This window comes from Chlamydotis macqueenii, chromosome 5, assembly GCF_036417535.1.
Source record: "Chlamydotis macqueenii isolate bChlMac1 chromosome 5, bChlMac1.mat, whole genome shotgun sequence".
Taxonomy (NCBI): Eukaryota; Metazoa; Chordata; class Aves; order Otidiformes; family Otididae; genus Chlamydotis; species Chlamydotis macqueenii.
In genome coordinates, this window is record NC_141560.1 from 49277943 (window position 1) to 49294547 (window position 16605).

Sequence of the window (16605 nt, forward strand, 5' to 3'; positions counted from 1 at the left end):
AATAAAATTATTTTTTAAAAAGTTAAAACAAACATTTTGTTTTGATATGGCTCTCCCCTTCCTCTTCTGACCCACTTTTTTTCCATGAGAAAAAATAAAGAAAAAAAAATTTGAAATGCAAAGAGAATACATGCTTACACTAAATTTAAAATTGTCATTAATTTGTATTTCTCAAAAAAGGAAGGGACACACGAGATAAAAAACTGAAGACAAAAAGAAGCTCCCTGAAAAGAAAGACCTCATTTGATAAAAGATTTTTTCATTAAAAATAAGCATGTGCACACACACACACTTTTTGGTTAACTCCTTTTGGAAAACTTTTTCAGTGAAATAGACTATGCTAATTTCAGTGGGTTTAAGACAAATTCAGCTACCATGTGTCAGTCTGAATCAGGTTCAGGAGCTGAATACTGGTAATTTTATCTCTTTCCAGTCTCTCAGTTTTGCGCAGAGATCCAAGTCAAGCTAGAAACTAGCAGCCCATTGATGCAATACTTGCTGCACTTTATTTTCTCCTTCAGTTTCTCGTATCATTTCCCTCAGCTGAGGCATTACCTTACTTCAAAAACATAGATTAACAGTGTGATATGTCATCCTATGCACATTTTTTAGTTGGGACCAGTGATTTATGGGCTAGAAATATTTGTCCTTTTTCGTTGTTTTAGGTTTGCTCTGCTTGTGATCTCATTTTGCACTTTCAAACTCGTGAAAGAGCCAGGGTTTACTGGAGTACAAGACTGACTTGAGCAGGTCACTTGTCTTCTCCATGTGTCTGTCTGCAAGCTGCCAAAAGGATGTGGTGTTATGGCCTAAGTTATAAGCTATGAATATATGCTGATGTTTGCAAAGCATTTGGATCATGTTGAAGTGGTCTACAGCTCCCAAGTGGTAGAGTAGCAAAAGCAACGGAGTGTAGGATTTGGGGCTTTAAAACAGCCAGCTGTTAAATCTGAAGAGGTATCTCTTCATCCTGTCAAACGCACTGGTGGGTTGAAAAGCTCACTGCAACTCTGGTCAGAATGTGGAAAAGCTAATCTACTAGCACGTGCTTTCCATTTACTTTCTGTAATATATTCCATGTATAACGCTAATATGTTATAATTTTGCATGGTCTATGTATATTTTTAATAAGTAGTTCACCTTTATATGTGGGTAGAGTGGTTGTTATGCACGATATTTTTGTATTTTTTTATTATCATATTTCACATGACTCTATGTGATTTTCATATCTCAGTAAGTTGTTCATTCCTGTATTTGCATGTTTCCCCCCTTTCAATTCTCTAAGAAAAGGCTTGACTTTGTTTCAAAAATCAGTGCATTTTGTCATGTTTCCATGTCCCAATGCTTCCATGCATCCAGTTTATCCAGCATGGGGAATTTCAGCTCTGTCTTTAAGTTTTCATTTGAAGCTGAGGATGCTAACTTACAAGGTAAGTTAGGAAAGAGCGAGCCATCCATTTAGAAGTAAATGAAAGGTTCTCTCACAATTCTAAAGATCTAGATCACTTTTGTAAAGTTAAATTGATATTTTATTTTTTTAAAATTTTTTTAAATCATTTGGCTGGAGCTATCTTTCTTGAAGCATGGGTTTATTTATAGGGATTTCTGGGATACAATGTACTGGCCAGTGTTTACTGTGAGTTGGTAGATCACTGTAGCTCTTCTACCATACTTAAAACCGAAAAAAAAAAAATAGCACATATCTTTACAAGCAAGAGTGATGTTTTGCTGTACTTTGTGTGAGACAAACATAGCGTTACTATGAATTTTTGGTCTTTTATTACGTTGTTATAAATAGTGGTACGGTGAACAATACTTTCACAGCCTATCTTTTCTTTCATTTCTTTAAAGGTGGTGTAATTGTCGGTGAGTTTGTGTAGATACATATGTATGATTATTCTGGCCTTGCATATTTTTAATGTCCATGCATCAGCTATCCTGCTTTGCTAAGGAAGTCCACTGAAAAAAAAAATATGACGTCCTACATTAAAAAAGTAACATGTTTTTGAAATGAATCAGAGAAATCTATAGGAGATAGAAAGGAGTAGAATCTGAAATATTTATTTTTTTAAAACTACAGCAAAGGCTAAGAAAATATGGAACTTTTTTTCTACTGCTAATGTTTTCTAGTCAGTATAATAAATGAACAGGAGTTTCACTATTTGGGAGTGTTGTGAATGCTGAATAAATACCTTTTACATGGATAATAAGACATTGTGTATGTAATTCCTGTAAATATCATGATCTTCCGTATAAAACTCATTATTTTTCTTGTCCAAGTGCCTTGGCCTTTAAGTCGGTTGTTGATGATAATTACTTGCAGGTAACACTGGCAACCAATGGCAAATCTGCAGACTTCAGTGTTGTTGAAGAAGAGCCTTGGAAACGTGAAAACTAAGGGAAGAGATTCCTAGCTCCATCTTTAATAAGCCCTGAAGCTATCTTCTGGCAAAAGATTCCACGATTAAAGAAGATCTCTCTTTTTTTTCTATTTAATATCTACAGTTTCTGCTTACTTAATTTCTTAACTGAAACTTAGCAAAGATCTCATCAAGTCATTGTAGTGTCTTTGCCAAGCAATGATCCATAACCATCTGTCTCCCTTGTGTTACTGTTTGGATGATGCAGCTGGAGAATCCTCCATGCAGTGCAATGGGCTCTCACGCGCCTCCCCTTTCATTCAAGACACAGCGAATGTAACTGCTGCAAAACGGGAAGATCAAAGTGCCAGTACGGTTCACTACAGAGACTCAGGGTCACAAATACAAGAGAAACAAAACACCACATAAACTTCCAAGTGTTTTGGTGACTCTTGTGGCATACCTGATCTTTTTAGCACTGTATGGCTAAAATACCTTTTGAAAATGTCCATAAAGATTTGTTTGTTTTAATAATAACAAGCACTGTATTTTTGTGCCTAGTTGTACTTTAAATTGAACTTAGATCCAGGGGCAAGATTAATATATAGAAGTCAATAAATTATTCCCAACATTTTGTTAGATCAGTACAACTAATACGTAGCATGCAGGCAAGACCTTAGATTTATATGTGCATGAGATGTGTTTTTATCAGCTGTCCCAGGGCAAGTGCAGCCTTTGTTTTCTGATGGGGCTGTGCTGCTTTGTCACCATAATGCATCATATAATCCAAGGCGGTATTATTGCAGGGGTGGTAGTTCCTTTGCTAAATCTATGCCTGATGTACAAAATACAGAATACCATGGGCTCAGTTATGCCATTCTTACTCAAAGTAGGTAGCACCTTACTAATCACCCTGCTCCACTGATGTCAGACGGATTCCTCATGTGGACAGGACTGCTCAAGTAAGGTGCTAATAAGATTGATCACAGATGTCATGATTGGGTACTTGATAATGAGCTGTAAACAGGTTCTAAGAAACTGAGTTTTTGATGTGATCATCAGTAGCAACTGGTATGAAGTGGAAGCCGTCTTTCAAGTATATGTCATATTTCAGAGAATGGCTAAATCCTGATTTGTTGCTAAGCCAAATTCCATATGAGCTTAGTAGAATTTGGCCAGGAATAGGTCTGAATGAAGAATAAACCAGAATTTCAGGATTTAGACCACTACATTGAATATACATCTCTCTCTCTCTCTCTTTTGCAGAGTAACAATTAATATAACTCTCTAATGTCAGAGAAATGTTTCTTAGAGCATGTGGCATCTGAATTAATGAGGTGGTGTTTTGTCAACATAGTATAGCTGAATCATCCTGTCAGAAGAAATTACAGTCACAATAATCACCCTGTGAAGTGTTTTTAAAGGTGCTTGTTAATACTCGGCAATTTTAAGACACTGGTGAATGCCATTAGCAATGCTCTATAGCAAAGCTGAGCCACGTGGCCTTGGGAGGCTCTGCCCACAGAACAACCTTTGTGCGATTTTTGGCAGACCTCTCAGAGGTTCTCAGAATGAATCAGAATATGAGCATACAGTGAATTTAAAAATGGCAGAAAACAGAGTTGAAACATTTATGGAATCAGGCCATTCAGTGTCTGTGCTCAGACACCGTCATGGGTTTAAACGGGACTAATGTGTTTAACTGTAGAGTGGTATTTGGCTCTGTAGAAGCCGTTAAAATATAAATATAACCTGCTTTTGCTCGTCTGCATTCATATAAATATCTCCAGAAATGCACACAGGCCTGAGCCAGCCAAGGCTACTTGCATGATTAATGGTGTGCAAGATTAAGTCCATTGTCAGAGTGTCCCTCATTTAAGCATTTCTCATCGTGGAATATTTTTCTTGCCATTGTATTTTTGTCCTCACTTGCATGCCATGGCTACAATCCTAAGCAAAACGGCCTATCTAATTTAACAAATATTGAGCCACTGTGAATTCTGCAGGTGGGGACCTTTTCCAGAGGCCTCCTGAAGCATTTTAAGGATTTTTTTTGGTGAGGGATGGAATTGTAGGATATTCAGAGAAGCGGTAGGCAGGTTGTCTTTCTCTTTTCTTCAGTCATTGGTATTAGCATATCCAGAGTTAACCTGGAGCTAGCTGCTGCTTCTCCCAATTTGCACGCAAGGACATTTTTACCACTGGGTTCTGTGCCAGAAATCTGCCTAGGGTGATGTGTAGGTACTTTAAAACATTCCCTACTCTGAGGGTGCTGGCTCACATCAAATGAAATTTGCTGTGACTTGGATGGTAGCTACATCCAAGAATAACATGTGGTGTTTAACCCGGTTTATATCGAGGATTCCCGAGCTGTTTCGTGGCACAACTTGCCCGTTAATAGATGACTTTTCATCCTCTTCACTGTAGCAGTTTCTTAGGAGCAGCCACACCGATTGCTTGCTTTGAAAGTAGGTTTGGAAAACTCGTCCATACACGTTTAGCTGTCATTTGAAACTGTTAAGCAGTTGGAAACAAACAGAAATACCAGCAACATGTGACTGGGCAGCTCCACAAAATTACATATTGAGAAACACTTAGAATATGCTCACGCTTATCCACTTGGGATGTACTGTCCTTTGAAGAGTGCTCCTTTGGATGGAGACTAGGGGAGGAAGGAATGAGATGCTAGAGAGACCCCACCCACATAAGGGAGGATAACTTTGGGTCTTTTGATAGGACTAGAATAGCAAACTGTGATTTTAAAATAGTAATTCTGTAGATACAGTAACTCAGGGACGTTTCAGAAGATAATTACGATGGTATTTCTCTATTTAAATGTGGATGTGGGAGAAGGAGAAATGTTGGTTTTGGTAAACTCCTCTGCTTTTAGCCTGACTGAATATTTAATACAGTGTTACTCCAGCACTACACTGTATTTAACCATCAAAAAGTTTTCCATTTCTCTGGGAAAATGTAAGTCACTCTTGGCTTGCATTTCTCAATTTGCTCATTCCACATGAGGCTGGGTTGCTACTTAACTAAATAAACAGAAAATAACCCAGAGACTGGCCACTTCAGCTAATACAGGGTTGTTTCAGCAGGCGATGCTGGTTACTGGCTGGTCTCTCTTTAGTTTCACCAGGAGTGCTGATGGACTAATTTGTATCTGGCAAATATTTTGTGTTTGCTCGCAGTGCTGGGGCAGCAAAGTTAAAGGAAGAGCACAGTGGACAGTGTTTTCTTTGTAGTTCCTAAACAAATTAACATTTCTTTCCTTTTTTTCATCTTGTTTGCTGCTCTGTCAGTTCCCCCCACCCTTGTCTGTGCAGCTGTGGTAGCCTTTGCCTTTTGGATTGCTGACAGCACACTGGCACATGGCAAAGTCTGGACCAGGCAGAGACTCAATTGCATGCTTAGTAAAGTACATGCTCATGCATTTGCTTTAAACATTTACTGCTGAAGCTACGTCGGTATTCTCTTAATATCTGTTCCTTGAAACTAAAGCACACTGTACATTCAAGCTACAGAAGGAGTGGAGCACTTTGCTACTGAATTTGTTTCTTCATTCCTTCCCTTAGAAGACAAAGGCTGCACCAGCATTGTAAGAAACACGTGTGGGTCTTGTACACGAGGGTGCTTCAGATAGGTAGGGTAGGGGATAAGGCATTTGAACCGTGTGATGGGATGTGCTTCTTCCATTTGAATCGGTGAGAGACTCAATATGTCTTTGAAAAACTGTGTTTGCTGTAGTAAAATCTGTGCCCGCAATGCACTGACTACATGAAAGTCCCACTGAAATCTGTGGGTGTCACAGGCTTCCAGAAAAGATCAAGTCCCTTCCTGTCTCTGTTAAGTTATAAGACATTTCACAAGCCCATCCTAGCGAATGGGCTTTGTCTGCTATTTATAATGACATTGATTCTCACATCCAAAAGATTTCTGCCAAGATGGTTCTTTTTTGCGTAATTGTTTCTATGCTACAAGTCCAGCAATGACTTTAAAACTCAGCACAAGAATAAGGATCACTATCATTATGGTTTTTTCCAGTTCTTCCCTGAGATACAGCTGATCTCCATTTCTTTCTCAAAGCACATGGAATTCCAAACTTTGTGCCACGATAAAACGTACAAGTAACATAGATTTCTGATCTGTTTTCCATCACTCCCAGAGTCATTACTTCTCTGGCAGTAAATACTCAGAAGAGCTGACTGTTCATCTCAGAAGATGCAGCAACAGTGCTTGAACAAATTTATTCTGGCAACTGCCTGGATGTTCTTTGCTTCCTTGCCTTCACTTGTGTTGTTGCAGCCTTGTTGTAGCAACGCAGCAGCAATCGCACAAATCCCCCAAACTACAGGCAGTATTAAACCTCACCTCTGACATTCACTTCTGTAATTATCGTTAAAAAGGCTCTGAGCTTTAGTACCAGGCTCAGAAGAATCCTTTTGTGGAGATGTAAAGGTGTAACTGTTTCTCCTTTCATTAAGTTCCATTTGTCTATTTTTATTGCTGCAGTTGAATTAATTTACAGAAGGATAAATAAGGGCACTTTATAAAAATGTACTGTACTATTACTCTATTATGAGCCAGAAGATTATCCTTGATTTTATTACTGTGATTTCTAAGGCCATGATTAAGATATTTTTCATATGTGTTATTATCATAGGTGTATAGTCCATTGGGACAATTCACCTCAGCTGTAATTCACCATATAAAACTATGTAGAAGCTTCTATTTCCAGCAGAAAGCACTCTTGGGAAGATGACTTATTTTCTTCTCTCCAACCATGTTGATGACTTTGAAAGAAAAATATTTACCCAATTTCCTTTGTTTGAATAATAATATATAGAGTGTAGTTTCAAATACTGAAAAAAAAAAAAAGGAATTGCAATACTGAAGTGTCAAAGAAGGCAGTCCAGTTGTAAACAAATTGTTCTGCTTCACCGTTTTATTTTTGAAAATGTTATGTTCTTGCTCACAATTTACCTGAAACAATGTGCTTAGCACGTCTTCCTTCCCAAGTCATTGATCTTTCTTCCCACATAGACGCCGAGGCCGTGTCTCTCTGCGGTCCTCGGACAAAGCACAGACTCTACAGTTCTGCCCAGCTAAGGCAGGACTCCCAGTGAAGTCCCCAGCAACAGTGCCTGGGTACAGACTGTACAACGGGTGCCTCCCTCATTTTTTCCTCCTGATCACATTTGATGTTAAATGGAAATCTGCTGCTATGAACGAGTCAAGCCGCTGCTGATGCCCAGGTACTGGTAATTCTTTCACTTCTTGTATGAGTGGGCTCCCTGGCACAAGGCTCTGAGGAACCATCCTTTGCGTGTGCCCACCATCCCAGAGACATCTTCCCCTGCTCGGGGGAACCCTGGTGACTTCCCACGACTGGATTGATAACAGATAAGGTGATCGTGCAGGTGCAACTATGAGTTTTATGGAAACCTCAGGCTCCAAACATTGAAAAAACCTAGAGCGTATGACTGAGCCACTAAGTAGGTCTCTACTAGGCCAGGATGGAAATAACCAACAGGCTAATGCAGGATTTGAGGAGGCAAGAAGACTTGTGAGATTCCTCACTTCACCCAGCCTTTGATCCCTTTCACTCCTAACTACGTTCTGCTGCAGAACCAATGCCGATCGATGCCAGAGTGTCCAATCCTGTAGTCTGATTTTTCAAAATTCAGGAGTCCTGCAATTGTTTTTAATGATGCTCTGTGGCGCACACCATTACCTGAAGGGAAACTGCCATAGGCAGCATCACACAACCTGGATTGGCTGGTGCCTGTGTATTGCTTTGTACATAAATAGTATAGTTTGCAGGGATTTTTGTATCATTTTTTTTTCTACAGTTTTTCAAAGACTGTGTGCAGACTGTGTTTACAAATTGATTTTGCAGTCAGTATTGTAGATTATACCATTTCCATGTTGGTGTGTTGTATGAGCCCTGTGAGTTCTTGTGTACTACAGGTTGTCCTTCCTTCTTAAAGACAATTGCATACGCTTCCACCCAACATATCCTGCTCCTTTCTGAAATACATCCCCTTTCCTATGATCTGGTGTGAACTCTAGCTTGTAGAATGCATGAGAAAAAGCTGCATATGTATTTATATTGTTAAATATTATATGCTTAATACTGATTTAGTTATTAATACAGGTTTTAGAGATTTGTACTTGTTCTCTGGAAACTACAGTGTAGACTGAACTAAATTACCTAGTATCTGTAATTTACAGACACACTAATATTTTCTTATAATGTTTTCTATATGACCATATAAGGTAGGGGGATAATCCTTTAAAGGTGATCTGTACCTTAGAACAAAACCAGTTTTCTTATAACATTTAGGATCGATGAAATATTTTTGTGTTATGTTTAGTGAATAATTATAAACAAAGCACAAAATGCAAGAAGCAAATAGGAATTTCAAGACGTCCTTAAATGCTGCAGTTCATTATGGAACAGTGTTATAATAATCTGAACAATCTTCTAGATTGACTGTCTTGGGCAATCGTCCCTCGTTTTTGTCATTTTTCCTGGTGTTACCTTTGCTAAATCCTGCAGTTCTTTCTTAGGATCTGATCATGCATAATTGACTGACTTTATAGAAAACTGGAGATCTGGGCAGGCAAACAAAAAAAAAAAAAGAGTTCTCAGGTCCCCGGTCCATCTTGCTGCAATGCAGTGTGTATGAGTTCAGCCTGTGGAAAGAGTTCATGATTTGGCCACCTGCCTTTGCCGTCTTGAAAAGGGACCAACAAAACCACCGTGGGACCAGTGTAATTGGGTAGCACCTGTACAAATACCTCCTGCTTTCTTATGCATTTTAAAGAGATCAGTCGCTATATTTTTTGACCAGGACAAGTGTGAGTTGCTTCTCTGTCGTGGTCACCTGTTTCCATTAGGCAAATACCTGTTGGCATTAAGGCCATGGCTATAATAATTTCTATTTAATAAACAAAGAACTGTTTTTTTAGAGGAATAAAAATAAATTAATATAAATATTCATAGCAATTATATCACAAAAATATTTTATGGCCTACTAGGTCTGACTGTGATTCAAAAAAAAGAAAAAATTCAATAGCAAGTACTGCTGTCCCAGGGTGACTGATACTGGGTATCTCTTCAACTATTCAGAAATCTATGGGGCCACGTTATTCTGCTGAGGTTTTGAAGACTAGATTTCTAGTAGATATACATGTAGGAAGTGTGTTGATATACCCTTGTATTTTAATCTCCTTCTTGTATTTTAAGTCAGACGTACCAGGTATTATTACCTTAATAGGAACCACAGGTAGAATAGTGCTGAGTTACTAATAGCTGTAAAATCTTATTGATACCAGTTTTGACGTTTTCTTGAAGCATGATGTCCAGTGCCTCTCTGCACTTAGTGTAGATAATGTAGCTATCGACATGTAATTTCAGTGAAATGGTGTATACAATATGCGTAGCAGTGCTTTAATTTAATTTTATTGGTTTCTGTGTATTGAGCCATGGTAGAAAATTAGACTGTCTTTTAAAATTTTGTTCTGCTTTCTGTTTTTCATTCGTATCTGTGTTTGTTTCCTTTTGGCAATTGATCTGATTAGGTTCCACAGCTTAGTAACTGCTTATCTGTCTGTTATGGAGTATCATGTTCTGATGACATTCAGAATCATGTATGCAGCCAACTTACTTGTAAATATGTTAATTGTTAATTTTAGTTTTCAGCTGTCTAATCAGCGTGGCGTGTGTTAGTACCTGCATGTGTGTAGTTCCCTGGCAGTGAGTGAAAGCGATCCCAGCATAGGTTTGCTGCCTTGTGAATGCAGTTTATATGACATTAAGAATTAATGTTCACGTAGAGTGATTAGTTTCTGGTTCGTTTTCTTCTTGTTTGCTTGAAATATTGAGACTCGTTATTACCAGAAGTTTAGTAAGTCGCTGTTTAAGTAGGCGCAATGAATAAGGGGAAATCCACCCAACTGCATTCCCACTGGATGCCCTGGCTGCTTTTGACTCTGTGCACTGTGCATCATTCAGCCCCCAGTCACGTCACGGCATCGCAGGATCCCTCTGAGTCACTTCCAGTTCCTCCTTGACCGCAGACGCCGGCAAAGCAAGTGCAGTCACACGGCTGTGACTGTGCAAGGCTGCAGGCAGCAGGGGCTGACAGTTCTCTCCAGAGTGCCCAAGAAGTCAAAGTAGGAACCTCCACTTCATCCCCTTGGCAGAAACAGTCTCTGAGAAAGATGGGTACACTCATGGGCGAAGATGCGCTGGTTTTCATCTGAAAGAGCTTGGAACAGCAAGAAGCAGCTGGTTCATTCCTAGATACCCTGGGCCTGGATCTCACAAATAGAATCATCCCTTGTAAGTGGAAAGGGATCAAAATCGGGCCCCAAAGCATGGGAAGTATCCTGCTTGCTGAGTCCCATTCCGATGCTTCAGTATGAATTGCACACTACAGTGCTGTGCTCTGCCTTTTTTTCATCCCTTGCCACCTCTGAAAAGTGACCAGGCAAGAGCTGGAATGTTTTGAGATGTCTCATGTAAAAAGGATAAAAAGAAAGAGGGATAAGGTTAAGGTTGATCTTTTCCTTACACTCAAAAAGTAGCCCTGATTTTGAAATTACATACTGTACAGTATCTATAGCACAGTTTGTTTAAAAACTAATGAATGCAGATGATAAAATTTCTCCCAACTCTGAGCTCTGTTCTTGTATATTGTAGTTGGAATGCCTCATAGACTGAGTCTATTTTTGTAGTTCAGATCCTTTTCTCCTTAAAAGATTGGTAGTCTTTTGCTTTTAATGCTTTCTTACGGTGTGAACGGATTTCTGTAACTTTCATGTATAAAACAAACTAGACATTCTTTCTCTACTGGAAATAGTCGTGAATATAATATTTCACTAAAAGTGTTGTACATATCATCAATAAATGTTGATTCATAATTTTCACGTCTGATATTTGTGAGTTTTAATGTCAGCCTGAGATCAATATGGGACTGCTTTGGGTAGGAGTTTAGGTAAAGCAGTCTGACGTGACAGGCTGCCTGTTCTGAAAACTGCAGGCAGGGTAGAAGATGGATGCGACTTTGCCAAAGTGTTAGAAATCTCACCACTCACTGTATCCTCCAAATATTCCAGAGTGCCAGCTGCAGCTGAGCTCGTTTGGCATGAAGGCCAGGATGCACTAGCTACACTTCTTGGCAATGAAGTCTACAGAAGTGGGAAGAGATGTTAGAAGAGTAGGAGGATACAATGCAATGGTTGCAGTTGTTTTGGAAACCTACTTCCCCTGCCCCGCCTGCTAAAAAATAAATCCCTTCCTCATAGGCTTTCTTAAAAAAAAAATAAATAAAGCCTGTACCTGAACCCTTGGAGCACTGTGTAAAGAAAGCATCTCTACTGAAAGCATGAATTAAGAGATGCTCATGGAGTGAACAAAGGCCCAGAGGACAGGGCCAAGGGGCAGTTGCCAAGCATGGAGAGAAAGCTCCAACTTTTATGCTGAGAATAGCACACATTATGCAAATAACCTAACTACCGGTGTGTGATCAAGACACATAACCGAAACTCAGGTTGTGAGGTTTAACAGTCTGCACAACCCTGGGCTTACTTCTTACTAATCTCATTGAGGCCGGCATCCACTTGAGAAGTTTCCAGAGAAAATCCAGGCCCGGCAGGAAGTGGCTTTGGCAGCGTTTCAGCTGGCGATCTGCCCGCCGAGTCACTAACGAACCGAAGCACGGCCTCGCGCAGCACGAGGAAGATCTCGGGGCAAAAGATAAACCTGAGGCCCCTGCTATCTGCTGCCATTTCTGTATCGTGTTGCTGCTTTCTGCCAGAGGCAGGAGTGTCCTGATCTGGCCCCATCAGCAAGCGTTGTTAGTAAATGCCTGCTGCTGACATAAAATTCCCCCTGAAGTTTGTTGCGCTCAGGATTCCCCATCATTCACCTATTTTATGTCCACTCGGTGTGTTCAAATTCCTTCCCTGTAAAAGGTGGTTATTCTTTTGTTACACATTGTGCCAAAACTTTTGAAATTAAAGGCTTAACACTGTGACCTATGTTTGTTGCTTTTTTCAAAGCAATGTTTCTGCAAGAATGACCTAAAAAAAAAACAAAAAAAACCCACACAGGAGCCAATTCTGCAGTTATATGAAGTTGTCCCTTTTGAAAACACATACTCCAAAGGCTGATTCTCTAAGCCCCTGCAAGTCCCTTGTGTGCCACTCTTTCTCCGTGTCCTCAAGCTTAGAGAAAAAGGTCGTTTCAGGAGTGTCTTTGTATCTGGAATGTGTCCCTCTCTACGGGAAAGCATCTGCTGTAAGGTGCTATAAAAGACAGTGAGTCATGAATCACTGACCCACATTAAGGGATATTTCTGCATCCCCTCTCGGGCATGAAAGAAAAACTGAGCGAACGCTTCAGGGCTACTAAACTTTAAACAATCTTCTCCTTCATATTAGATAGTACATGTAAGCAGGACAAGGATACGAAAGAAATGGAGGGCTCCAACTTACAGCGCTTTAGGGGGAAAGTAACATTAAAAATGACATTAAAAATGTCATTCAGTGGGGCTAGCAAGAGTTATTTGCAGCAAGCACTTATACTGCAGGAATACCCCAGCAGGGTTTAATGCCGACGCTCCCCTGAGCTGTGCAGAGCCCCATGCGGGCGCACAAGGCCGAGGCGGCTTTCACGGCCTCGGCAGGCAGCTGTCTGCTGTCTGGCGTGGGCAGCGTGCAACGAACGCGCTCTTCGGCTACGGCAGGTGCAGGAAGGAAGCCAGACTGCGTGCAAGATCAGGGCTTGCGGTCATGGCAGCATTAGCAAGGCAGGCAGGTTCTGCGGCGATAAGCACAGCGTGTCTGCGTAGACAGATAAATTACGAAGCTGACTGCCACCCAGCAAAACTCACAGGGATTTGATCCAGAGAAAGGAGGCCTCACACTTTTTATAGCGCTTCTGTAGTACAAGGACAGGTGTTTAGAAAAGCAACCTAGGGCCGTCTTTCACAGTGTTGTGCTATTCATTCTCACTTGTGACTGAACTAAAAATACGTTTGCTTTTTCTCATAGTTGTTTGTAAGACCGATCTACCCCCCATTTGGCGGTTTTCTTACTGGGGTGCCTGAAGGTGCTCCGTGGATTGCTTCCCCATGGTCCATGGACACCACTTGAGAAATGCTGCTGTGGAGATGTGCAAGCGAGAAAAGACAGCTGACTCCCAACTCTGTGAAGGGGAAAGAAGAGGGACCGGGCTAGGAAATTCACTCAAAATTCATTCCACCGTTTCACCTAGTTTACCAGTATTACCTAAATTGGCAGGATCAAATAAGCTTTGTTAGCTTACTTTTTAGCAATGATTTTTGAAGGCACTACTCTGTATGAGTGAAGATTGCTCTAAGAAAGGCTCCCTTTTCACCTTTGCAGTTAATCAGCAGCAGGCTGACCCTCTGAGCTGTCTCTGAATCCGGTTTCTCCCATTTTTGACTGGCGTGTAACCGACGGGTAAGCTTTATACCTGCCCTCTGTGCAGGGGGAGGAAGGCACCTTTTTGAACAAAGGGTAAGTTTGGGGTTTAACTCAGTAGCTGAAAAAGCAAGCATCCTTACCTAGAGCTCATTTCAGACCTTCTCTTGATGAGTGAAACAAGCATTAACTAGAAAATGAACTACCAAAGAACTTCAGGGAAGTTTCTGGTAACTATAAACTTGTCTGAGTCTGATGACCTACTGCTGTGAAAGAAAACATACTCAATTGAGTGGACGACTGTAAAATGGTTTTACAGTAAAACAAATGCCATGTAGGTGTCCCCTAGGGCACAGACAGGCAGGCAGCACTCAGACACAGGTTGCCAGTGCTTGACCAAAGCCAAAATAGTGAATTGCTTGTAGATCTGAAAAGTAAAACGAACCCAACATACTTCTTCTAGAGATTTGCTGTCAGGCTTGTATCATTGGCGGTTGTAGCCCAGAGCACTCGCACGAGGACTTTTCTCTCCCGTCTTGTGCTGTTGTCAGCTGGGATCACTGTGTCTTGGATACAGGGCTCAGCTATGACGGGCTCGTCTGAGAAAAACTCACCCTACAGACTTGGGCTGAAAGCTGCTGAAAACTGTCTGTCTGAGCTGGCTGCAGGAAGGGTGCTGCTAGCAATCTGCAGCAGCAACCCTGAACCAGATGCTTGTTATTTAAAAAAAAGTAGGCTGATAAAAAGCAGTGAAAATAAATTCAGACTTAACAACCAATTACAAGGTAAAACATACCCAGTTTATTACTGTTTGTTCTGGGTAAAATGAGTGCATGGAGTCTCAACTCATGCGAGGAAAATACGGACACTGAAAATGATCTAAGTTTTTATCAGATTGAGCCAGGAAAAAAAAGAAAAAGGTTTTTGCGTATGTGTTGCCGGAAGCTAGATGTACACCAATAACTGCAAGTAAATGTAGATTTAAAGCTAAAACTCTGCTGTAACCAAACCATTTACACACTGCAACATGGGACAGCACATGGGCGTTAAAGCTGATCCCACCCTAATCTGGTTGCCTGAGGCAAGGCTTTCAGAGGCCAGGTACAAAACTTACAGCCTCTGGAGAAGAGGTGAAAAATGCCTTATCGCATCCTCCGGGACTAACTCAGCAGACCTGGAACCTGTTTGAGCCTCCCCTGCTGATGAGCCGTATGCCGATTTCCCACTGCCAGCCTACGCGCCCAGAACTGCAGCTGTGCCTTGGCGCTGCTCACAAGGCAGCCTCTTGCCTCAGCTTCGGCACCAGAAACAAGCAGCTGTTGAGCTAAAGTCTGAATTAGGTGGGTGTTTCAGAATGGGACTTTTCCTCATAGTCTGAAAAATGCTTGAGAGTTTTCCAATAGATGCACTTAAATATCTGTCAGTTCCTCTTTGACATGACAAATCATAGAATCATAGAACGGTTTGGGTTGGAAGGGACCGTTAAAGGTCATCTAGTCCAACCCCCCTGCAAAGAGCAGGGACATCATCTAGATCAGGTTGCTCAGATCCCCATCCAACCAGACTTTTTTTTTTTTCCAATGGGAAATATCTTACTTGTAAGAATTTCATTTTAGTGCAAAGGGAAAGCTATATTTTGTATTTGGCACAGTGAATCTTAAAAAAAAAGAGTAATTTTGCACAGCTAGATCTTCTGTCTAAGATATTAAAACTAGCTAAAACTTTCTCTGGTTCTGAAGACAAAAAATAGTCAGCTTCTCATTTGACAATCATGGTGGACTTGTTTTGATCCAAAAAGTAATCATATTTTTTTTTCATTTTTTTTCTGAAAGAAAACACAAAACTAATGACATTCACATCAGTGTTCAATGCACAGATTTGTGTGGCAGAGAATGTGTGAAAATGGGTTTCATCCAACCCCTTGTCCATCCAAAACCCTTTTGCTTGTAGAGTAAGAAGTTTTAATAAAAAAAAAAAAAGTCTGAGGCTCCTTGAAGCTGTTGCTCAGGCAAAATCTTTCTAATGCTTGCCGAAACCATCCAGAGAAAATTGAAAGGCGTCTGTGTTTAAAGCGTATGTAAAGCTTTCTCTGCCTGTGCTTTACTTGCAGTTTAACAATAATCAGCTCCCTTGAGGTCAGGAGGGCTTCTTTGATGATGGATTCTTTTCTTCAATTTCAAGTTTTCAAAACACTGTGCAGCAGCACATTTGACCTACGTGAAGATCCATGTCAGCCTGATACTTTAAAAACAGGAAGATGAGCAAGAAGAGAAATGTTCTCAAAATCTTGTCGTTGCTAACCTTACTCCAAATTGGTGAGACAGGGAAGACAAAAAAGTACAGTGCTGTACAAAAGACACCATTACTCATCTTTGCTAAATTTGTGCTTTGCCTCTCATTTCTCATCACCACAGCTGCTTGCTCTCAGCACGGTGCTGGTGGATGCCACATGCAGCATGGCATAGTAATAATGAGAAATAAGCTACCAGGGGAAAATTATTCAAAATTAGTTTGCAAATGAGGTGATGAATGTAGAGGGAGACTTGGAGGTGGGGGTTTCACAGGAAAAGGCCAATTCTTTTTTCCTTCTCAAAGCTGTGAAACATTCAAGTGCCAAAGTCCTGGGGATGTTGAAGGGACTTTCCCAGCAGTAGCGGAGAAGTTTCACTCTCTGTTTACATTATCTCCCAGCAACTGCATCCTCCCTCCATCCCTAATCCCCTCGAGCTCCCATCCCCAAATCACCTTTGCACAATTCTTACCCCCCATACGGAATGAGAGTTTT

The 16605-nt window shown here is 40.7% G+C and overlaps 1 protein-coding gene across 1 annotated transcript in view; it reads left to right on the forward strand.

Annotated features, from left to right (window-relative positions):
• Positions 1-11300, forward strand: part of SLC1A2 (solute carrier family 1 member 2) — a 95629-nt gene extending 84329 nt beyond the window's left edge. The window contains exon 11 of the mRNA XM_086748132.1: positions 2324-11300. Within this exon, the coding sequence (XP_086604258.1) occupies positions 2324-2398 (75 nt within the window). The 3' untranslated portion in view covers positions 2399-11300. The remainder of the gene's footprint in view (positions 1-2323) is intronic.
• The last annotated feature ends 5305 nt before the right edge of the window (positions 11301-16605 follow it).